The sequence below is a fragment of the Aquarana catesbeiana genome, linkage group LG05 (genome assembly GCF_042186555.1).
Source record: "Aquarana catesbeiana isolate 2022-GZ linkage group LG05, ASM4218655v1, whole genome shotgun sequence".
NCBI lineage: Eukaryota > Metazoa > Chordata > Amphibia > Anura > Ranidae > Aquarana > Aquarana catesbeiana.
The window spans coordinates 374,025,180-374,050,529 of record NC_133328.1 but is presented as its reverse complement, the minus strand read 5'-3'; the positions used below and the strand labels follow the sequence as shown (position 1 = coordinate 374,050,529).

Sequence of the window (25,350 nt, the reverse complement as noted above, 5' to 3'; positions counted from 1 at the left end):
TCCTGCACAATTTTGGTGCAAATGCAATATGATTTAGGGCCAGTTCCCACTGCTGCAGTGTCCAAGATCGGATGTGATTTGCACCGCACTGCAGTGCAAAATCACATCCGATCTCTGTGCGATGCGATTTCAGTCATACAGACAGTATTGCTAAATTTGCATTGCCCTCGGACCAAACTCTTACAGGACCCTTTTTTTGGTCCACAGCAGAATCGGATCGCATGGGTGTTCACACCCATGCGATTCGATTACTGTCCGAGTTTGCAGATCGCACTGCGATATGCGAACTGATTTGGGGGTGTTGTTAACTTTTAGGCCCAGTTCACACTTGTGCGATGCCGGACATCGCACAGGCACCGCATGTTATTCGCAGCACACTGCCATTCACATTACATGCGATGTCTGTGCGGTGCGATATCAGCTGTACAGATAGTATGGCTGATATCGCACCGCATTCGGTGCAAACACGCACAGGACCCTTTTTTCTGTTCGGACCAGAATCGGATCGCATGTGTGTTCACACATATGCGATCCGATTCATGTCTGAACTGTCAGTTCGCAGTGCGATATGCAAGCTGATCTGGGGGTGTCGTTAACAATGTATTGACACTCCCCAGTGATTCGCATATGGCAGTGTGAACTGACATGCGAGTCGGTGCGATGCGGGAATCCGCAGTGGATTCGCAGTGTTCTCGCATCGCACCAGTTTATCAATTTTTATGTTTATCTATAATGAAATATATTTTATTTTAATTTATTAATAAATATTTATACTTGTATACTTTATTAAAATTATTTTTTTAATGATTATAAATGTATTTTGCATTTATATGAATGGTGTATAGCTGCATTATATATGTGCATTACATTCATTTACTATACACTATTCACATTTAAATAGGGACATGTATGGTCTATAAATATTGATAAAAACAATGTTTTTTTATAATTAGGTTAATGTATATTGTGTAGGGGGAATTTAACTTTATTATTTTATTAATATGTTGGGGAATAATGTGTGCTGATTTGTGTTAAACTTTTGTATTTTATGGTTCCTCATACTGTAATCCCGCTATATCACGCGAGATTACAGTGAGAGGAGCCATTCTCAGGAGTTCCCGGCGTTTGTAGATCGCTCCTCAACTCAACATGAGAAGCGATCTACACACTTTCATAAACAGGCACTCAGAGGAGAGCGATCTCCTCTGAGAATGCCTGAGAACTGAAAAGCGGTATTTTACCGCACTTTCATAAAAGGACACCTTGGTCCCTTCCACTCGTACAGTATCAAAACCCCTTATGGTACATTTTAGGATGTACCACTCTTTCTCTTTGTTCTCCTTTTATCCCTCTCTATCCTAATTTCTTGTTTTTTTTTCCCCCATCCCTCTCTCTAGCCATCTTTCTTGTTCTTTCTCTTATTCTTTCCTCTCCCTTTTTCTTTGTTCCTCCCCTTCTTTTCCTCTCCCTTCCATGTATTGTCTATTATTATTCCTTCTCTTACTCCTTGGTGGGGGGGTAATGGGATGGGTGGCAGTGCCGGCGGGGAGTTGGGATGAGAGGCAGTGCCAGTGCTGGTGGGGGATGGGATCAGTGGCAGTGCTGGGGGGGGGTTCTGATCAGCCAACTTAGGTGCTCTTGATCAAGGTCATCTGCTGATCTGAGAACTGTAGTGGGAGCTTTTAATGGCAACAACTTTATTACAGGTAGTGTTACAGACTTTGTGGTGTCTCGTAGCATTGACACCTATGTCGAAATCGGGAGATGGGGTCCTGCTGGGCGGTCGCGAAAAGGCTGGGAGAGCAACATGGGCTCCAGTAACAGCCCAGGATCCGGTGACCCCTGGCAAATCGTCATTCGACCCCCAGGTTGAGAACCACTGATTTACATCTATAAGTTAATATATTGTATACTGAAAAATACAAGGCAATTGTTGAAAGTGACCTAGAAAACAGAAAATGTATTCCATATGCCCCACCTTATTTACAGAATAGTGCAAAAAAGATTTACTTTTTAAGAAATGTTTACCAAGGGAACATCAGTACTTACTGATTTCAGGAGCTCTGTAAAATCTACTGACAAGATATGGTGTAATGTCATTATCTGCCACATGAGATGCTGATCCAAAATCACAAAGCTTCAGGATGGTTTTGGATTCATTTACCTTAATATCAAGGAAATTAAAAAAACAGAAAGATGTTCAATGTCCTATATTTCAAATATTATAATACGTTTCTATTTATTATTTTTTTTAATGCAGAAATTCTTCACAGAAATTCCTTTAAAGCAGGTGCGTTTTTTGCCCATGCAGGGCAAAGCAACAGGTGTGCTTTGATTTCACCCTCCCTAGCAGCATATATTAATCTCTTTCTTTTTCACTACATTTAGCAGCTGGAAGCAAAAAAATATACCAGATACTTATGGGTGTGAAGAAGCATGCGAAAGTTCTGAGGCTTGACGATTAGCACATCGTTGTCATATTGGAAGAGAAAAGTCCTCAGCCCTGTGCCAGCTCTGACTGGAGCCACTTGGAGCTTACACAGGGCTCTTTCTTTGCTCCTGGCAGCTGAACAAAGATGAAGTAGAAAATGAAAGGTGATGTAGCTGGAGGTGCAAGAATTAAAGTGAACATGTTGCTTTTCCCTGTACGGACAAATAACGCAATAATAATTGGGGTCAAACCGCACTGCAAAGAATGGTATTTGATTTAAACAGGAATGCGGTGGTTTTCCGCACCGCTCCAGTGTGAACTCAGGGTTGTCATAGTGACTTCAGCCTAGGTTTACACAGGGTTCATACTTCAACAAACTGAGCAGGTTGTCAGACATGAAACCGACCCCACTGTCCTAATCGGTGGTACAGAATAGGAAAGCAAAGGTGACATACAAAGCCTCTTTATTCACTATGTCTCCCTCCATGTTTTCAGTTCTACTACCTAGTCAACTGGGAAGTGCAGTGTGGAGCTGGAGGCCAGGTCTATCAGGCAAATAATGCTCAGTTGCGATATGGACTTTGTATCTTGAAAGAGATGTCCATCTTTTGAAAAACACGATCCGGGCTGCCACAATGGCTTGGGAGAAGAAAAATGATCTTCTTCATTGGCATAAAGTGATTGTAAAGGATTGTTTTTTTAAAAAATAACAAACATGTCATACTTACCTCCATGGTGCAGATTGTTTTGCACAGAGTGGCCCTGAACATCCTCTTCTGGGGTCCCCCGGCGGCTCCTCCAAGAAGCTCCCGAGTCCAGCATTTGCGTCCACAGACACGAATGCCAGACTCGGCCCCAGCGCTCGCATCACTGGATTTGATTAACAGCAGCGGGAGCCAATTGCTGCGCTGCTATCAATCTATCCAATCAAGAGCCTGGACCCCGTGGAGAGGGGGACAGCGCGTCCCCGCCGAAGAGATAAAGGGGCTCAGGTAAGCAAGGGGGGAGGGCTGGTGACTGCCCCCCAGTTTACAACCCCTTTAAGTCACTATGACAAGCCTGATTTCACACAGGAGAGACACAGAAAACCGCATGTGATTCAGACAGGAACCGCACAGCATTCCTGTTCAAATCACATGCGGTTCATGCAGTGTGACTTGAGCCCATTAATTTTGTATGGGCTCAAATCGCACCGCATGAAAAAATGGGTATCTGTAATTGGTATCGGCGAGTACTTGAGGAAATGCATTGGTAAACCGTACTCACTCTGAAAAAACTTGTATCGGTGTATACCTAATAATATAAATTTAAATAAACAGAAAGGAAATTGATATTTAATAGAGATTTTGTGAACATGCAGTGACTGAGGGTCTTTTAAAGGGAATCTTTAAGCAGACAATGGTCTATTTTCTAAAACCGGTTTTGCCCCTAGTACCCGGGGTTCGACTGGCAGTGGGCAGGAGAGGCTTGGAGAAGAGAAATTCTGTGTTTAGGCATCCAGAACGTGAGTCAGACGATTTATAAAGCAAGTATAAACCCTTGCAAAAAAATAAACACATTGGCACATTTATAAAACATACAGTGCTGCTTTAAACACATGCCCTCAGGCTTTGCTTCAGTACTTTGAAGAGTATCATAGTGGTTGCAATGAGAAAAGGTGAAACTTTGGTTCCGTCCTGTGAAGGCCAGACAAAACATTTTTATGTTACATATAGCTATGAAAGTGGAGACAGGTTATTGCTGTGCTCAAGTTGGGGAGATTTTCCCTAACTTCCAGCAAAGGACAACAAAGTCAAGGAGTTTCTAACCTTTTGTCATTCTATCTACAAAAAACATTTTGGCTCTTCTAGCTTTTAGCACTACAAAAAAAAAATATATATATATATAAATGTCCAGATTTAAGTTCTAAAACTTTCTTACCAGAATGTTATCAGGTTTGATGTCAGCATGCAGAATATTGCATCTTTTTAGAAGCTTTAGAGCTAAAAATAGTTGCTGACTGTATGACCTCACTGCTTTGATGTGCAGGCCAACGTCTTTACCATATTTCTTCAAAACCTCACGCAGGTTCATACTGAAAAATAAAATAAAGTAGTTGCTTGCATTGTGAAAAATGCAACAATACATGGTCAGAAATCTGAAGGTAAACAGTTACCTAAGTGGTTCAAATACAAGACACAAGTGCTGTTTATGGTAAAAGTGCCGGAACAACCGCAAACAATGAAACTTGTCATCTGGGTCTGCATCATTCAATTTCTTCAAAAACTCCAATTCTTTCAAGCCAGTTTTTTGCCTGTGGATGGATAACAGATTAATACATTAGTAAAATAAAGCAGCATGTAATATAATTACACAGTAGGCGAGGTTGAAAAAAGACACAAGTCCATCAAATCCATCCTATGTGATTTTATGTCAGTATTACATTGTATATCCCTGTATGTTGTGGTCATTCAGGTGCTTATCTAGCTTTTTGAAATTATCGATGCTCCCTGCCGAAACAATCGCCTGTGGAAGGGAATTCCACATCCTTACAGTAAAAAACCCTCTACGCAGTTTAAGGTTAAATCAATTTTCCTCTAATTTTAGTGAATGGCGGCATGTCTTATAAAATTACCTTTCGTGGAAAAGTTTTATCCCTATTGTGGGGTCACCAGTATGGTATTTGTATATTGAAATCATATCCCCTCTCAAGCGTCTCTTCTCCAGAGAGAATAAGTTCAGTGCTCGTAACCTTTCCTCATAGCGAATGTCCTCCAGTCCCTTTATTAGCTTTGTTGCCCTTCTCTGGACTTTCTCTATGAACCATGTATTTGGAGATTATCTGGGTCTCTAACCACTGGATATAAATACTTTGACTTTTACTTCTTTATTGAGATAAGGAAAAAAAAAAATAGGATAAACTGGCGGACATTCGTTAGAAAATGTAAAAAGTAAAAGAATTAGCGTACCTAAACATTGTCGCATGGGGAGAGGGGCGTGTACAAAGCTATGCAAATTTAGATTTTACAAAGACAGTATTTGCACAATTGTGCAGAAGTGGGGCATAGCAGGATTCTAAAGATGAAGAGAGTTTATGTTTAGTATGAGCACATATTTATTTCAAAGTAATTTTCTTTAAGTATACAAACCTGCAACAATGAAAACAGGCACAGGATGCAAAAGCAACATAAAACCAAAAAAGGCAAATAATTATGGAGTGTAATAACTACAGATCCATACCTATAAATCATATGATTCATTTCTAAATAAAGCAATTTAGTTTAAATAATGTTTATCACAATCCAAATGAAGAAAACTCACATCAAGTCATTGTTTCTGATGATTTTGACAGCGACTTCCTGATTAGCTCTGGCCATATCTCGAGCACGCACAACATTACTAAAAACTCCTTGACCCGTATATCCATAGACATTATATCGCTTCTCCAATATTTCACCTATGTTTACACCTAGATATGGGGAATAGTTAACAATGATTAGGCATATTAGACAGAAAAATCTAAACAAGCTTTTGTCAAAAGTTGGTCAGTTTGGCTTGTTAACGTTTTATTCGGTTATAAGCCAAAACATTTATACGCAGATTAGTAAAAGATTTGCCATTATACTCTCAGGCCTTGATAAACGACAGTGAAAAACCTCCATTTTAAGGCCCCATGTACACAGGATGCTGCTAAACGTACCTTCAGAGGCAGTTGGACACTTTTTTCAACTGCCCCTGAGCTCATTCAATGTTATCCTATGTGACCATGTACACAGTCTCATTTATTGCCGTTATTAGGCAGTTGCGTTTAACAGCGTTAGAAAGCAACAAAATTGGGTTCAGACATCGAAGATTTCCACGTTTCAGACGCCAAACGCGGTACCAGCGTATAGACACGTTTTCGTTTATAAGCGTTTTTAAAGGTGCCCTATTTTTTTTACATTAAAAAATGATGGCAAATGATGAAAAACCATTCAACAAATTTTTAAAAAATTGTAATTGCTTGCAATGATTCAAAGACCATTTATATACCCTAATGAGCCCTTGATCCAATCCCATACACCACTAGCATTGCTGTTATCCGAAGTATAATTGGAATTTGACCCATATGTTGTTAGATTTGAACAAGCAACTTGTGGCAGGTGACGTGGCAAGTGGACAATCCACAACTTGTGGCAGGTGACGTGGCAAGTGACAATCTGCAACGTGTGGCAGGTGATGTGGCAGATGACAATCCGCAACTTGTGACAGGTGACGTGGCAAGTGGACAATCTGCAACTTGTGGCAGGTGAGGAAACAAATGACAATCCGCAACTTGTGGCAGGTGACGTGGCAAGTGACAATCTGCAACATGTGGCAGGTGACGTGGCAAGTGGACAATCCACAACTTGTGGCAGGTGATGTGGCAAGTTGACAATCCGCAACTTGTGGCAGGTGACGTGGCAAGTGGACAATCTGCAACGTGTGGCAAGTGACAATCCGTAACTTGTAGCAGGCGGCGTGGCAAGCTAAATACAAGTACACTGCTGCTCTATCAGCTACTGCTACTCGCTCTGGTCTCACAAAATGGCTAAAATAGTTAAATAATACTGTTTTTTGAGCTTGGGGAGGGTCTTATGATGTTATCTTAACTAAACGCTTTTAGATGCAAACGCGGTAAAACGCGGCTAAACGCAGCATGCAAACGCGGCTAAACGGGTGTTTTAAACGCCGGTTTCAAGGTGTCAAAAAAAGAATCAGAGGACTTTGCCTCAGTGTCCCAGCCTAACAGCTTTTACATACTGAGTTTAGCAGCAGTTATCAACAGGTTAGAAGCTTTTTTAAAGATAACCTCAGGAGACCCTCCAAAATGTCTACAATGCAGGGAAAACATGTAAATTATTAACTATTTCAGCCATTCTGCCCCTCTCTCTGTCCGTCTGTCTGTCTGTCTGTCTCTCCGTCTCCTCCCCCCCTAACCCCCCCCCCCCCCCCCCCCCTGCAGGCAACAGCATGTGGTGAAAATTGTGTTTCTTACATGTTCCTCTTAAGGCCTTATGTACACTGCTGCTGCTAAACGGATGGACGTTTTGGAGCAAATGGGCATTTTTTTCAGCTGCTCCTGAACTCTCCTCTATGTTATCTTATCAGTACATGTACACAGGGTCATTTATAGTCATTTCTAGGCAGTTGAGTTGAGGCCTTTTTTGGAAAGCAAATGAGTTCAGACGCGGAGTTTAGAGGCATTTCAAGCGCCAAACATGGATAAACGCGGTAACTCGCGTTTAGTTTATAGGGGTTTTTAATTTTTGGCTATTTTGAAAAAAAAAAACAAAAACGTGGCATGTAAACGCGGCAAGATGGACGTTTTAAACGTGGGTTACTATCTGTCAAGTTAAATCGTTCAGGAGAGGTTGTAAAAACGTCCCGCGTACATTGAGGCCCCATGCACACGGGACGTCGGTGCAAACTCTGCTGAACACGTTTTTAAAAGCTGAAACCAGCATTTAGAAACGCCCGTTTTGCCGTGCATGCATGCCGCGTTTAACCGCGTTTGCGTCTAGAAGCGTTTAATTAAGATAACAAAAACCCCCCCCAAGCACTTTTCTGCAGCAGGGAATGACATTTTGCGACCCCTTTTTGAAGCCCCATATCTCAGGGCCACTTGGTGCTGGGAACCCCAAATCTGGTGTGCAAACACAGTGGAACTAGCACCACAACATATCCAGTTGGGGTTCCTAGCACCAAGTGGCCCCGAGATATGGAGCCCCAAAGTCAGGTCGCAAAATGTCATTCTCTGCTGCAGAAAAGTGCTTGACATTTTCCGACCCGATTTTGGGGCCCCTTATCTCGGGGTCACTTGGTGCTAGGAACCCTAACTAGTTAGATATGTTGTAGTGCTAGTTCCACTGTGTTTGCACACCAAATTTGGGGTTCCTAGCACCAAGTGGCCCCAAGATATGGGGCCTCAAATTCGGGTCGCAAAATGTCATTCTCTGCTGCAGTTTACCATATTTCTGTGTTTTCTGGTTCAAAAAATAGGGTTCCTTTAAAAACACTTATAAACCTAAACGCTTTACCGGCGTTTAGCCGTGTTTGGCGTCTGAAAGGTGGAAAACGTTTGCGTCTGAACCCATTTTTTTGCTTCTGGAAAAACGAGGTTAAACACAACTGACTAAAAACGCCAAAAAACGAGACTGTGTACATGGACACATACAATAACATTGAATGGGTTCAGGGGCAGTTGAAAAAGTGTGTCCAAATGCCTCTGAACGCACGTTTAACAGCGTCTCGTGTGCATGAGGCCTAAGCCTTAGAAACACTTATAAACGAAAATGTACCTAAACTCAGGTTACAGCTTTTACATGAGTTTACAAGCAGTTACAGGCATTTCGCATTTCAAATGCTTCTGAACATCTGTCCTGAGCGCATACTTTTGCATTTCAAAAAATGCTTCTAGACTCAACTGCCTGGAAAAGACTATAAACTATACATGTACTGATAAGATAACAGAGGAGAGTTCAGGGGCAGCTGAAAAAAATGCCCAACTGCTCCTAAAAGTTCGTTTACCAGCAGCAGTGTACATTAGGCCTTAGAGTAGATTCAGATGTGTGGATCAAGTTTCAAAGGCAATGAACAAGAGGTGAGGAAACAATAAGATGCCTCTTCATCCCATTTTTGCCAACAAATGCACTGCAACCATGTGCATAGTACTTTGTTGGGGGGCCTTATTTGTTTGAATGTGTAGCGTTCAGCAGACTTCCCACCGACCGATTGCTACATGTTGGATAAACTTTGTCATGTTCGAGAAACATTGCAACAGCAGCATGTAAGCACTCCCATCTGCTGCCTATTGCAGCTTAAGGGGGTGGTTGGCAGGCAGTAAAAACTCAGTTTGAATGCCCCAAACCGCACATCTAAATGAAGCCTTAGAGCAACATATTTATTATGAATAGAGTTGCCACCTCATCCCTTTAAACCCAAACACATATTGATTACACAGGTTCTGTGGCTGATTAAGGTGCTAATTAAACTCACCTGATGCCTTATCTGCACTAAATTAGTCTCAGAACCTGTGTAATTCATGTGTGTTCGGGTTTAAAGGGATGAGATGGCAAACCTAATTCTGAACAATGTAATGAAACTAGACTTGTGATACAAACCCCCCAAATTTTCTCTCAATTAAACATATTGGCATTGAAAACTGTAAATGTTATCTTAGACCCAGCTTCGTTCATTAATAATGGGCAAGATCAACTGTGCACAAGTAGCATACCCAGCAGCACAAAATATAATCAGGAAAACATTTCATCCTCTCAGTTTTCATGATGTCACTCAGCTGGGTGTGAAAGCAAATAAGTCAAGGAGGAATACACAAAAGGAACACACAGAAGGCTTCAGCAAATGTAAATGTTTGCCTGAAATTTTACAAAATGCCAGTGTTCCACTTTAATATGATTAAGGTGGAACACACTTAAAGGGTTACTAACCCCAGTAATCTGAAAATAGTTCATCCGCCCCCCACAGTGCCTACAGCTTATAAATCTTTTTACATTAAAACAATGCCACTATTGTATATCACGGTTACGTGATAAACTGCACAGTTTCTCCAGTGCTGAGAGTTCAGGTAGGAGGAGATTTCCAATACAGCCTGTATACACGCCTACATGTGTGTTGTCAATATCATGTGACCTGGCTAGCTCTGAGAACAAGTAAATGTTCTCTCCAGCATAAAAGACACAACTGAGCATGTGCAGGTTGGCTACCCTGCCTGTGTTAGCTGGCCTTCCCCAGATAGACAGTGCAGGAGGGAAGGATCTATGCATACAGGATAAAAAAGCCTTTTTACACAATGCAGAGGATCAACCCCTTAAGTTCCACAGTGAGTATAACAAGCATGCCATGCTGCATAAACAGACTGATTTTACTGTTGTGGGTTTAGTAACACTTTAAAGCAACAGATCAACTGGACATATATTTTTAGTCTATACATATAACACAACTTAAGTGAAAAGCAATAGTGAGGCAATGCTAAAAATCAACTTACGATAGTAGCCTTCAGCATCTGTCCAATTATCTCTCAAATTGGGGTTTTCCTTAAAATCTTTTCCGATACCAGCAGCTCTAAAACGAGCACTCTGAAAACAAAGCATTAATAAACAAGATGTCAAGACAGCAAGAACAGGTTGCAGAGGACAACTCTGCCAGGAAAGCCAGTGACTGACTAAAAAATAATAATAATAAAAGGGAACATGATTGTAATATCCCAACAAGTAACACAACACATACTCAAACTCAAAGTATCTGACGGACAATATGTAGTGGCCTTAACTTGCATTAGTGATGGGATACAGTATAAAGAGAGAATAATTGCATGTTGATTGTAGACCTTTTAGTTAAAGTAATATCGAACATATGCAATTTATTTAGGTCACAAAAGGTATCCTCATACATAAACACTTACATCAAAGTATGCAGCAAACATGTCATCAGATTCTGTAAACATGTCAGGAGCTGTTATTTTCTTTTGTTGGCTTCCTATGGAGCAAAAAAATACAAAAAAAATGTAACATTACAGAAAAATTCTGCTGAAAAATGAAGAGCAACTAATGACAGAAATATGTACATGTCACGCCAATTCTCTCTTACCATTATTCTGTTCTGTCATTAAGTTGTGTTTTGCCTCGACAGAAGCTTCAAAGTTATCAACATTCTCTCTCTCATATTCTTTGACATCAGCTGCAACACGCTCAAGAATGCCATCAGGAGAAGCAGAGCGACTGCTAGAACTACTCTGGGGACTGCTTGGTTCAGAGTTCACGGATAAATTGCTGTCTTCATTTAGATATCTGTATTTCTAGAGGAAAAAACACATATTACAAATTTTAGAAAAAAAGGCATTCAAATTCACAGCACTGACATGCATTAGATTAGAGTGTGCCTAAAATGGTTATTTCACCTTTGCTATTTTCTATTTTGCAAAAAAAAAAAAAAAAAAAAAAAAAAAAAAAAACATGCATTAGATAAGTAAACCTGCTTTTCCCATGCCCTAGGCGTTTCACACTGACCTCTACAATTGCCAGCCTTTGCTGTCGTCTTTGTTCAATAAGGGCTTCTTCATCTTCTTCTTCAACATCAAAATCCTCTAGACTGAAAAAAAAAAGTACCAATTTAGAATAAAGGGCACTCCGACCAAATAAAGTGAAGCAGTGTCCTTACTAAAACTATAATCTTAGAATGAACAGTACAGGCAATGCATTTAATAATCACATTTTTGTCCTCGTTTGGCAAGAGTGTATAACGTAAACTGTGCCTGCATTAATGGAAAAAGGAATTTTGTCAACGATTCCCTTTCATTTACTAAAATCTAAATTGTCATGGATCATGGTAAATGAACGTCTTTCTGCAATCTTAAATGATAAAATGGTTTTGTTTCAAAGAATATGGGACCCATGGATAAAATATAATTTCAAACACATAACGAGCTGGGAATGATCCAGGAATCTCCCTTTCCGGTACCGGAGTGCACCTTTCTCTCTTTCTTATTTTCTACTTATTCACCCTCTTATTCCTTTCTCTTCCTTTCCTTTTACCTACAAAACAACCTCGGAGGCGTCATGGGTTAATTGAGGCCCCAGGGCTCATCTTGAGGTCAAATTAGAAGGTTACACCAAGTGGAGGGGTTGGGGAGAGAGAATCCTCCTCCTGCGACTCCCCACACTACACATGAAGTACGTTAAGGAATTTATCGGAGAAAAGCTCATCCTTTACATGTTCTACTCTGAGTAAAAGTTTTATATTTTTATTATTTAGGTTGGACTTCTTGCTATATAGTGTTATAGTAAGGACAAGGACATGTTAAACTTCATAATATGTTGTGTAACCCTTTTTTTATAAATAATTTGTTACTTGTTCCAATACTTTAAACAAAAGAAATGTCGAACTGGATTTTATATCTTTTGAAAAAATTCTGAATAAAAATATTGGAAAAGAAAAAGGAATTTTGACTTGGCTATAAATTCTACATCTTGTTCAGGACACAAGCAACATATTTATAACACCATGGGTTATAGGCGAATCAGGTGATTGGACACTGGCAAGCTTTTGAAGCCATGCCCTCCCTAAGATGTCTCCCTTATAATCCAACCCCATTTCTAGAAACTTTAGTTTGATTATTTATCAACCAAAATTAAATTTAAGGAAACAAAGGGAAATGGAGGGTGGCCTGTGTGCTGTATGCCAAGTGGAGCTGCACGATTAATTGTTAAAAGATTGCAATCTTGATTCAAACCCCGCATGATCATCCAGCATCTCCACGATTCATGTATAAAGTGAAGAGCCATTCAACTGCTCACAGCTGTCCTTTAAAAAAAAAAAAAAAAAAAAGCAGCCCAATGTTTATCAACAACATTGCTCAGCTGCTGAAAGAGATAACAAGATACACTGTATCTTTCTGTTCATTTACAGATCAAAGGGTTGAACTTAAAGCGGGATTCCGGCCAGCTAAAACATTTTTTTAAGTCAGCAGCTACAAACACTGTAGCTGCTGACTTTAAATAAGTAGACTTACCTGTCCTGGGTGCCCGCGATGTCGGCCGCCCGAGGCCGACCCGTCCCTCGGCTCTCGGGTCCCGGCACCACCATTCTAGGCAAGGGAAACAGGCAGTGGAGCCGTGCGGATTCACTGCCAGTTTCTTACTGCGCACGCGCGAGCGGCGATCTGTGAATGGCCCCGCGGTGTTCTGGGAACACACACAGTTCCCAGAAGACAACGGGGCCGCTCACCGAGGAGCAGAACACGCCGCGGAATAGGAAGACTGCCTAGCAACAAGGGCTTAGGTAAGTATAAAAAAATTTTTTTTTCCAAATTTTTTTTTTTTTTTTTTTTTTGGTGGAATTTTTTTTTTTCCAGGGTGGCCCTCCACTTTAAGTCTGTGAATGAAGTCAGTTTAACCACTTAAGGACCGAGCTTCTTTCTGAGATTTGTTGTTTACAAGTTAAAAACAGTTTTTTTTTTTTTTTTGCTAGAAAATTATTTAGAACCCACAAACATTACACATTTTTTTCTAACACCCTCGAGAATAAAATGGGGGCCGTTGTAATACTTTGTCACACCGTATTTGCGCAACAGTCTTACAAGCGTGCTTTTTTTGGAAAAAATACACTTTTTTGAATTAAAAAAGTAGCCCAATTTTTTTTATATTGTGAAAGATAACATTACGCTGAGTAAATTGATACCCAACATGTCATGCTTCAAAATTGCGCCCACTCATGGAATGGCGACAAACTTTTTCCCTTAAAAATATCCATAGGCGACGTTTAAAAAAATTCTACAGGTTGCATGTTTTGTTACAGAGGAAGCCTAGGGCTAGAATTATTGCTCTCGCTCTTCCGATCACGGCGATACCTCACGTATGTGGTTTGAACACCGTTTTCATATGCGGGCACTACTCACGTATGCGTTCATTTCTGCACGTGAGCTCGGAGGGACAGGGCGCGTCAAATTTTATTCCTATTACAAGGAATGTAAGCATCCCTTGTAATAGAAAAAAAGCATCGCAGGACCTCTTAAATATGAGAACTGGGGAAAAAAAAGACCTCAGACCTCATTTACACTAAAATGCAATAACATTTTTTTTTTCCAAATGACAAAGATGGTCCTTTAAGAGGTATGGGCGGAAGTGACGTTTTGACGCATTTACAGGACACATTACAGGACACAGGCAAAATATTCACACACCGTGGGACACCCCCAAGCAATGAGTTTGAAGGGTGGACAACAACTAGGCCAACAAAACTGTGCCAACAGGAACCAAAAAATAAGTCAAAGTGCTGCTGTGAGAACCTTCCAGCCAAAAGCAATAGCCACAGAAGACTATATTTCCATCTGATAAAACTGAGAAAGCATAAACTGAAACCCGATGGTGGCCTTACACAGTTGGGCTACAGACTCGGTGCTGAAATTTCAAGAAAACTCCCAAAAACCTGGTGGTAAGGGCACAAAAAAGTGCAAAAGGTTTCCGTTTATGAGCATAAACTGTTGTATTCAAGTTTCTTATCCAACCTGCAACAGTGGACTTTGAAGCAGAACGACCCTTGCAAGGTCCCAAGGAGAGGACAAACAGGGAATCTGTTTGTCTGGAGGAAGCAGCAGCTTTGATGTACACTCTAATGACTCTGACTACATCCAGGAAATATAGATTTCTTTGGAGCAGGGCACAAAGTTGGAAAAGTAAAATGTCCTCATTGAGGTGGAACTCTGAAAGAAAAAATTATCTTTGGTTTAAGACAACCTTGTCATTGAGAAGTATGAGGAAAGGCTCTTTACAGGAAAGGGCAGCTATTTCAGAAACACACATCTGACAAATGTGATAGATACCTAAAAAGGCTAATTTGCCTGCAAGAGCCTCAAGGGGAATGTCTCTGATGGATTCAAGGGTGGGTATCTGCGAGGCAGAGAGAAACAAATTAAGGTCCCAGGGAAACACATAGGGCTGCAAAGGTGTCCTGATAGAAGAATCCTCTTAGGGGGAATATCTGCTTTATTGTGATGTGACCGGTGTGGTCTCTGTGTTTTTGCATGTTTACCTTAAATAAAGAATTTATAAAAAGAAGAATTCTCTTAAATAAGAAGAATGGCAACAAAATATTTTGCTGGAGAGCTCAGGAATGGAATTGGGCGAAAGGCAATTGCCTCAAAGAAGACTACATTAGGCCTAGAACTCTCATGGAAAATCTTAGTTGGATCTCTGCCCCTTGAACATGAGTTCTTAGAGAAAGAATTCACTTTTTTCTGGAAGACGCAAGTACTTCAGATGAAAAGAAGGTAATCACTCAACTAAAAGGCTGCAGCAAGTTAATTTGTCCTGACAACTGACCAGGAGAGGAGTCCTGCAGAAAAAGGTCATCTAGATAGCCTGTTACCTGAATACACTGAGTTCACTTTTACCAAGGTTGCACCAATTTGAATACACTGCTTGTGTAGACATTAGAAGAGTGAGGTGTTGATTGAAGAATTCAAAAATAAACTAGTGAAGCAGATTTTTCCACAAAGTAAAAGAGGTCCATCAGACACTAGCACAAAGCTAAGGATCACAGAGTGGTGTAAGGTTATAGGGTCCCAGGGGGGTGTTACTCAAAAGCTTGCCAAGGTGGCTGTATAGCCGGTTAAATCACTTAACAAAAAAAAAAAAAAAAAAAAACACAATCGCCGGCTGAAAAGATTGATAACAGGGTCATGATTGTAAATGCAATGATCTTGGTATAACCCCCTCAATACAAAGTCATATGTATACAGTACATATGGCGATATTAAGGCTGTTAATGGGTGAAAGTCTGCTGTAATATTCACACAATTTATTGTGTGAACATTCTCAAATCCTTTAGTAAATTAGTGTCTCTGCCTGTATTGCTCTCTGGATAATGATAGCACTCACATGACTTCCCCTCCAGCCATGGCCATTGGCCAACATACTGGACAAAGTGCTGGGGAGGCACTAAGACCCTTTTATTGCAAGTTATTTCACTGAGTTACTAAAGAACAGACTGTTCAGTTAGCTTAGTAAATATGGTGAAGTTGTGTTGACTCAGAATACCCAATTATGTGCAATGAAAAAAAAAAACACAAAAAAAAGGTGTGTTTTCATGCTCACAAATGGCCGACTAAGAAGTGGACATAGCGTCACTTTTTTACAAAGCTCAGAAAACTTTCACATTGCTAAATGAACAGTCTCTACTTCTTTAGAATATCATACACAAGAGTCTCATGTACGAAAAAAACAACATAAAACTAAGCTCAGGTAGCAAATGGCTTATTTATAAAACTGTTCATACTTTTCATCAGATGACTCTTGTTCTATCTTCATTCCCTCAGAAAGGCTTCCTTTAAACTTATCTTCTTTGTCTCTACTCCTGCTTCTCCTTCTGCGATTTCGGCCACCACGGGAGCGCGACCTCCTTCTGAGACGTGATCTACTTCTTCTGCCTCTCTCTCTGTAAGACACGCCAGAATTGGAAGCAATGACAGGAAGCAAATTTATTCTTATTTGCAATTTTGGACAGCAATATTTAAGCTGTGGACCTAAAATGCAGCCAGCTGAATAAAATACAATTATTATTGCAACAGGGACACAAGTCATTTTATACTTACACTTTTTACACAGCAGTATGAAATCATCATCATCTCAAATGCACAGTAATTGCCCAGCTTCTTTGTTTGGTCCAATAAGGGAACCCTTTGCATTCACCAAGAAAAATGCAAGGCAACACAGTGGCTAAGTGATTAGCACTTCTGCCTAACAGCATTAGGGTAGTTGGTCTGCATTCCAGCCATAGTACTACCAGCACGGAGTTTGGATGTTCTCCCAGTGCCTGCGTGGGTTTCCTTTTGGTGCTCCCACACTTCAAAGACATGTTGGTAGGTTAATTGTCTCCTGTCTCAATTGGCCCTAGCATGTAAATGTATGCGAGTTCGGGACCTTAAATTGTAAGCTCCTTGAGGTCAGGGACTGGTGTGAATGTACTATATATGTAAAGTGCTGCATAGATTGGCGGCGCTATAGAAGCACCTGTAATAAATACATAAAATAAATAAGGCGCCCTCTGAATGGCGCTTGTGTTGAGTACACGACCCCATATGGTAACTATGCAGTAAGGAAGCCACTTGGCACAGGTCCTGGAGGACAGAAAGGATCACTGTAGTAGTAGAGGCTACGACAGTGACTTTCTGCTTCCACAGGGGTCAGCCAGGTATGTAATATATATATATATATATATATATATATATATATATATATATATATATATATATATATATATATATATATTTATATTTGTCCAAGCTGGCCCAATGTAACTACGCAAAAACAGACACGCCTGTAATTTAGCTTTAACATATTACCTAAAGTGTAACTTTAGTCAGAAAATTAAGTCCTGCTAGATCTCTTCAGGCTGTTCCCTTTTGCAGGAAAAGTTATGGAAAATATTAAAATAAGTGTCTAATACTGTTTAAAATCCAGTAATACAATGTCTCACCCTGCTCTGCACATGCTCAGTTGATCTCCATTTTTAAGCATTGCCGAGTTGGAAGAGGCCAATCTGCTGACAGCCTTTAAGCGGAATTAAATCCTTTCAGCCAAGGAAGCTGCTTTTGTTTGATCTGCAACTGCCACGATGCTGCACATGTGATCAGTTATGACACCAGCCATGTGATGTTTGACAGTTTGGTTAAAACACAGGAAAATGTGACAGTTAGCAATCCCGGCATTCCAGGAATGTAACTGTTTTTTTAATTTGTTAAATCGATGGGTTTAGTTCTGCTTTATGGTTTACTGCTGTTCCGGAGCTCAGGGCTTCAGCAAAATGGCAGCCTCCAGCAAGAAGAAACAGGAACAATGCTGGAGGCACTTTTCAGCACAGACTAATTTTGGTAGCATAATTATTAATTTGGAATCTATGTTCCTTGCAAAGGAACATTTTTTTATCAAACTGTTATGGTTAAAGTTCCATTTTAAGGACAAAAGGACTCCAGCACAACTAATTTGTTATAAACATTTTCATGTCCACATATCTACAAAAAAACTTGCTTTTTTTCCTTCTCTGATCCACGTATCCTTCAAAATAGCTGCATTGTTTGATTTCTGACAGTTAGAAGGCACCTATTTCTTACCTTTAAGACCGATCAATGCTATGTGCTGGTTGTAAGGCTCGGTTCACACGGGGGCGACTTGTCAGGCGACCTAGCCGCCTGACAAGTCGCCTCCCGTTCTGTACAATGGAACCGTTCTAATCGGAGTGACGCAAGTCGCTCCGACTTAGAAGAAAGGTTCCTGTACTACTTTGGGGGCGACTTGCATAGACTTCTATACAGAAGTCGTCTTGCAAGTTGCCCCGGCAGTCGTGTGCAGGTCGCCTCGGTGAGGCGACCTGCAAGTCGTGCCGCGTCTAGTGTGAACCGGCACTTCAACTGCCCCTTTGTAACACTTCTGACATCACTGCTAGCTTTGAGTTAGCAGTGCTGTTTGGGTGCTTAACCACTTCCATACTGGGCCTATTCTGGCACTCCTCTCCTACTCATAATTTTTTTGCTAGAAAATTATGCTTTTTTTTAGCAGAGACTCTAGGGAATAAAATGAAGGTAGTTGCAACTGTTTACATTACACGGTATTTGCGCAAAAATTTTTCAAACGTATTTTTTGGGGAGAAAAAAAAAAGTTTCAAGAATTAAAAAAAAAAAAAAAAAACAGTAAAGTTAACCCAATTTTTTGTATTATGTGAAAGATGTTATAACGAGTAAATAGATACCTAACATGTCATATTTTAAAATTGTGCACACTTGTGGAATGGCGCCAAACTTTGGTACATAAAAATCTCCATAGGCGACGCTTTAAATTTTTTTACAGGTTACCAGTTTAGAGTTAGAGAAAGTCTTGGGCTAGAATTGTTGCTCTCACTCTAACGCACACGACGATACCTCACAAGTGTGATTTGAACCCCCTCACACCGCCTGCAAGAACAATCATGCGGTTGAACTGCTGCTATGATTGTTCTTACGGTGCAGGGAATCACCGGCCAAAAAAGATAACATCTGAATAATGCCTGCAGGCATCATTCAGATAACCCCACTCAAAGTCCAGGACGTCATATGACGTCCTTGGGCTGGAAGTGGTTAAAGGCCAACTCCTACACAGACAGCACTGAGCATAGCAGTAATACAAGCAAAGCTGCTGCTCTCCTTTCCCTAACACTGTCTGTTGACACCCTGTAAAATAGGAAAGGTAGGGGGAAGCTGTTAGAGTAATCAGCCTACTTTTTTCCCTCTCTGATTCAGTTATTTAGCACATAAGATTTCTTATTACCATTGGAGCACTCTTTTACTTTCAGGCTGGCGCACAACTAAAACTACCACCACTTTGTGACAGATTTCGGATCGTATTTCACTACAGCAAACTTTTCCTCTGTTCAGTTCATACTGTTTAGCACTGTTTATTAACTGAACTGAGAGAAAAACTTAGACTTACGGTTGATGGTATTTCTAAGAGCCTTTTAGGACAGGCTTGGAGAGAGCGTAGCTCCGCCCATTTTCCAGGAAACGCATGCAGCTTTAAAATACCTCCTCTTCCACCATGGCCTCAGTTATTGTGTGGTCTCTGACATACTGGAAAACAAAGCACAGAAAACCACCAACACAACCATGACAGGTACTTAAACACTTCTAAGACAACAGGGAGGGTAGTAACGGCTGTCCTGAAAGGCTCTTAGATATACCGTCACCGGCAAGTCTAGCTACATTTTTCTCAAATTGCCTTTCAGGACAGCCTTGGAGAGGATAACCGAGAAACTTACGGTAGGGTGGACTACTGCCCACAGAACCTTCCTGCCAAAGGCTTGATCTGCAGAGGACAGCAGGTCCAACCTATAGTGCCAGAGGAACGTAGAGAAGTTGGACCAGGTAGCAGCCTTGTATATTTGTTCAGGCGTAGCACCGGCTCTTTCAGCCCAGGAAACTGATGTTGATCTTGTAGAGTGGGCAGCTATACCTGAAGGCGGTACTTCTCCCTTAGCTTTGTAGGCTTCCATGATTGCCCATTTAAACCACCTACCTAGAGTGCTCTTGGAAGCTTTTTCCCCTTTGCGGGATCCTGAGAAGATAATGAAGAGAGCATTCGATTTCCTAAAATGTTTTGGTGACTTTTAGGTAATGTAGCAGGAATCTCCTTACATCCAGAGTATGAAAAGCTTTTCCCCTGGATTAGCTGGAGCTAAGGAGAAAGTGGGTAATATGGTCTCTTGTGAGAGGTGAAAAGGTGTGGCAACCTCGGGTAGAAATACCAGATCTGTTAGAAGAATTACCCGATCTGAAAGAAACATCAGAGGGTTTTGTGACCACCAAGGCCTGAAGCTCACTGATCCTTCTTCTGGCTGACATGATGGCCACTAACAAAATCATCTTAAGAACTATATCTTTTAAGCATGCTTCCTGCAGGGGTTCAAAAGGAGCCTTCATGAGACCCAGCAACACACAATAGATAAATCCCAGCTGGGAAAAACTTTAAAGGCTACCCGCCTGTTCCGTGCAAAAGCCCTAAAAAAAAGAAATCTGGAAATGAAAACTTATTTGGATAGTCTTTTAAAAAGAAAAAAAAAAAAAAATTGAAAAGCCAACTGAGTTTTAAGGGTGCTGGCTGCCAGCCCCTTCTCCATTTTGTCATGGAGGAATTCTAGGACTGAAGCTATACTTTTGACCTGAAAACCTTTAGAAGAGCACCAGGAGTTAAACTTTTTCCATACTTTAAAGATATATAGCCCGTCTCAACTTCTTTCCTACTGGAGAGCAGAGTATTCACTAGCTTTTCTGACAGGCCCTAGGCTCTTAGGAGGTCTTCTTCAGAAACCAAGCGGTCAGTTGTAGTCGATCTGCTTCCAGATGGTTCAGGGTCCCCTGTGTTAGGAAATCTTTTCAGTATGGTAGCCTCCAGGGAGGTTTTGCGGCTAGATTTAGCAGAGCCGCGAACCAGGGCTTCTTCGGCCAGAAGGGAGTGACAAGAGTCAGATTCGTGTTTTCCGCTTTGAACTTCCGAAGGACCAGCGGTATCAACTGGAAGGGAGGGAAAGCATAGCACAGCTGATAATGCCAGGGATGGGTGAATGCGTCTATACCTATGGCCTGATCTTCCCGGTGAAGTGAAAAAAAACATCCGCACTTTTGCGTTCTGCTGGCTTGCGAACAGATCTATTTGAGGTTGTTCCCATACGTCGGTGACCTTCAGGAAGGCCTCTTGGTTTAGACTCCATTCTGCTTCTACCACTCTCCTTCTGCTTAGCAGATCTGGTAGCAGGTTCTGGGACCCCTTTAGATGGGTCGCGTCGGTGATGCCATGTTTCGCTCTGCCCAGGTAAACAACTGGCAGGCTAGCTCTAAGAACCCTTTGCTCCTGGTTCCTCCCTGTTTCAATACATAAGCTACCGCTGTTGAATTGTCCGAGAGTACTTGCACATGCTGGCCCCTGACAATCTGTTGAAAGGAGACCGAGAAAGATGGCCCTTAGTTCTCACCAATTTGAAAACTTCCGGGCTAATGCCTTGGACCACCATAGCGCTCTTTCCTGGTCCAAGGCATTAGCCCAGAAGTCCCCCGGCAGTTCTTCTGTTCCTGGTCCCTATTTTTGTGGGGCTGTTGAACAGCACAAAAATTCTTTTTGAGTGGTTGTTTCTTTTTGGAAGGAAATGCTTTCTTCTTGTCGGCTGTTCTGTCCAGGACCGTCTTTTCATACATATATAAAAATTATGTACAGCGCTCAAAAGTGAATATGCAAAATCAATGAAGTACAATGTGAATGACAACAGAGAATAGAATTATGTACTTGAACACATAATTACACATTCTGAATAGTGTAAATGACCATAAACAATATATGAAAAAGTGACGTGAAAAGTCAGTATGTAAAATATAAATAACTACAAACAATAAATGTAATTATATAAAATAGTGACGTGAATATCACAGGACATCCAATGTTCAGTAAGTCCATATATTCTCATAGAAAAATTCATCTGACGTGAAAAAAAAAGTCCATAAACGAAATAGTGAGAAGATGACTTCTAAACCAAGAAAGGTATTTCCACGTGACATCAATGTTACGTGAAAAAACAGCAATAAAACCACAACCGGTTGTAAGATGGCTTACCGGAGTTAGAAGACTCAAATAGGCTTACGCTCAATGAGTCAAGAGGGCTTGTGGTGTAAAACATCAATGCATGGAACATCTATGCCTGTAGTCAGAATCAGAGTGGAAGGTGGTCCTTCCATCCAGAGATCAACACAAAGAGCAATCCTTAGAAATGGCCAGCGTGATATACTAGATCGTCTCATGCAGTTAAACAGTATAGCCAGAAAAGAAAAGACTCCACATAGTGTGAACCAGTAAAAAAATTTAATACGTTTAATCTAATAGAGAACACTCGCATTTAGTAGGTGTATATAAAGCGCTTAAAATGTACAGAATAACCAAGGCAATGGCATCCGCGGGGCTCGACGAGTAGATGTTCCATGCATTGATGTTTTACACCACAAGCCCTACTGACTCATTGAGCGTAAGCCCATTTGAGTCCTCTTACAACCAGTGGTGGTTTTACTGCTGTTTTTCACATAATATTGATGTCACGTGGAAATACCTTTCTTGGTTAAGAAGTCATCCTCTCCTCACTATTTTTTCTGGACTTTTTTTCACGTCATATTCATTTTTGTATGACAATATATGGACTTGCTGAACATTGGATCTCCTGTGATATTCACGTCACTATTTTATATAATTACAATTTATTGTTTGTAGTCATTTATATTTTACATACTGACTTTTCACGTCACTTTTTCATATATTGTTTATGGTCATTTACACTATTGAGAATGTGTAATTATGTGTTCAAGTACATAATTCTATTCTCTGTTGTCATTCACATTTTACTTCAATCATTTTGCATATTCATTTTTGAGCGCTGCACATAATTTTTATATATGTGTTTTTGGTTTGCACTTGTTTGGTGTTGTGCTGCCTGCTATTTGATAATCCTTTTGGGGTGTTAGCGCAATACATACCATTTTTTCCTATCTGGACCAAAAAGTAGGTCGCCTGAGAAGGGCAACCCGCATAACTTTATCTTGGATGCTGTATCACCAGTCCAAGTCTTCAGCTGGATAGCACGTCTAGCTGAGTTCACCAGCGCTGAAGATCTTGCTGACATCTTTACTAATTCTGCTGATGCATCAGCCATGTACTTTACCGCTTTCAGCATCAGTGGAAAGGATTCCAGTAACTGAGTGAGTGGTGTACCTGCCTCTACGTGACCCTTAAGTTTTTCTATCCAGCATTCCAGGTTCCTTGCTACTACCATGGAGGCCATAGTGGGTTTGAGACTGGAAGATGTGGAATCCCACTCTTTTTTTCCAGGAGGGAATCCGCTCTCTTATCCATCGCGTCTTTAGTACCCCTATATCTTCGAACGTTAGGTCCGTGTGACGGGATACTTGTGAGAATGCGGCGTCTACTTTGGGTTTCTTGTTCCAAACCTTAGTCTCCTTCTCTTCAAAGGGGAACCTTCTTTTGAGAGTTGTGTAGATTGCTCTTAAGAGATCATCTGCCTCCTCCAGCGATAGCTTATACCTGGACACCTGGCTATCATCTTCCTCCTCTTCCTCGTCCAAGTCCCTGAGGGAAGGCAAAGTACTTCTTCCCTCATCCCCTGAGTCAAAAGCCTCAGCTGCCCTAGAGGTGGATGCTCGGGGAGGCTGGACGGTGTTTGCTGGGGTTCAACCTGGCTTGTCGGGCTTTTGACTAGCAGAGATCTGATCGAGCTCAAGGAGTTCATAAGTTCTTGTACATAGGAAAACAGATCCTTGCATTGTTGGGATGTTTCCTCTTCAACAAGCTCTACTGGTTCTACACTTGGGCTTTTGCCACAAATCTCACCATTGTAGCCGTACACCGCTATCTCTCTAGTGAGACAGACCTCCACCAACACAGGATCAGTGTGCCCTGAAAGGTGTCAGACCCAGCAAAGAAACAACCCCCATCCAGGCTGCAGGGTCAGAGCAGAGTCAGCTCTGACCCTGCAGCAGAAGGCTCCCCACAGGGATGCACAGACATGAAACACACAGCCCATAATGAGAAGATGGGGGCACTACTGTACCCCTTTTTAGCTGGGCCTGGCCAGTGCTTGAGGCGCCTGCTTCCGCCGAGGCGGTCATTCTCTCATCCATTTCTGCAGAGAGCGCAGCGGGGAACTGACAGAAGCCGTCTGTCTTTGACTCTGCCGGTCCCGACATCATCCACGAGGGTCCGGAACTGGAAACACCAGCCAATGGACCCGCTCCCTGACCTCTGCGTTCCAGGCGACTGGAACCATCGTCGCCACGCTAATACAGGAAGCCGCGTCACGGGACATGACGTCGCCCGCCGTCCGGGACCGACATGCGGGGAAAGCTACACACTCTTAGCGCCTGTACTGGGAGGGGGGGAGGGGAGCTGGGATGGTCATGAGAAGAAAACATACTGAGGTGAGCCAATAGCCTCCCCTTGGAGAGGGCACAGCTCCCCCTGGTTCCTGCAGCGCTTCCACTATGGCGGAGGAAACACAATAACTGAGGTCATGGTGGAAGAGGAGGGATTTTAAAGCTGCATGTGTTTCTTGGAAAATGGGTGGAGCTACGCTCTCGTCAAGGCTGTCCTAAAAGGCGATTTGAGAAAATTTGCTGGGGTAAAACATAATCTGCTGTCACAGCAGGAGAGGATTGGATAATTCTTTTGGTTGTGTATGAGTAAAACCATGTACACAGGGGCCGCATGTCGGCCAGTTCAATAAAAACCAGCCAACATTTGGCCGGTGTGTATGCCAGCCGGTCCGACAGAAGCTGGCTTCTGTCGAATGTGCATGCTGGAAAATCACATCCCCTCTGACTCCCGATCAGCGATCTCAACCAATGGCTGGGAGCGCTGATCGGAGTGTTCTGGCAGATTGCCTGAACACAACAGCAGGGGAGATTGCAGTACTAACAACAGATGATAAGTACATCGGCTCTGGCCGGAACCGACAGGTTTTTTTTTTTTCATTCAACCTACTGGGTTGAACGTAAACAACTAACAGTGTGTACCAGGCTTGAAGCAAGCCATAAATTATGAGATTTTCTTTCCTACAACCACAGGTTGCAAGAAAGAAAATTGCTCAATCCCCATTTAACACACTCAGTGTTGCTAGAGGAATCCCACTGAGCCATTGTGTTCTCCCAGCGTCGGGGGGAGCCACCCCTACCAGAAGAACACAGTGATTACTGCTAGCAGCTATAGCCACTGGCAATAATCGCGTGCTTAAAATCTGACATGCTGGTTGCACCCAAGTCGATCAATAGAGATGGCAGATTAGTCCCTGCTGAACCAGCCACGATTCAATCCATTTATGGCCAATTTGAG

At 41.7% G+C, this 25,350-nt stretch overlaps 1 protein-coding gene across 5 annotated transcripts in view; it reads right to left on the bottom strand.

Moving 5' to 3' along the window:
* The window catches only part of PRP4K (pre-mRNA processing factor kinase PRP4K), a 78,055-nt gene that overhangs the window by 14,462 nt on the left and 38,243 nt on the right, over window positions 1-25,350 (bottom strand). For all 5 annotated transcript variants that reach the window (XR_012244479.1, XR_012244480.1, XR_012244481.1 and 2 more), the window contains exons 4-12: window positions 16,223-16,381; window positions 11,458-11,539; window positions 11,039-11,246; window positions 10,854-10,927; window positions 10,437-10,527; window positions 5,732-5,879; window positions 4,587-4,724; window positions 4,352-4,505; window positions 2,050-2,164 (exon numbers count right to left, since the gene is read on the bottom strand). Coding sequence is in view for 1 of the 5 variants with exons in the window: in XM_073630983.1 (XP_073487084.1) it covers window positions 2,050-2,164; window positions 4,352-4,505; window positions 4,587-4,724; window positions 5,732-5,879; window positions 10,437-10,527; window positions 10,854-10,927; window positions 11,039-11,246; window positions 11,458-11,539; window positions 16,223-16,381 (1,169 nt within the window). In the remaining 4 variants the exon portion in view is untranslated. The remainder of the gene's footprint in view (window positions 1-2,049; window positions 2,165-4,351; window positions 4,506-4,586; window positions 4,725-5,731; window positions 5,880-10,436; window positions 10,528-10,853; window positions 10,928-11,038; window positions 11,247-11,457; window positions 11,540-16,222; window positions 16,382-25,350) is intronic.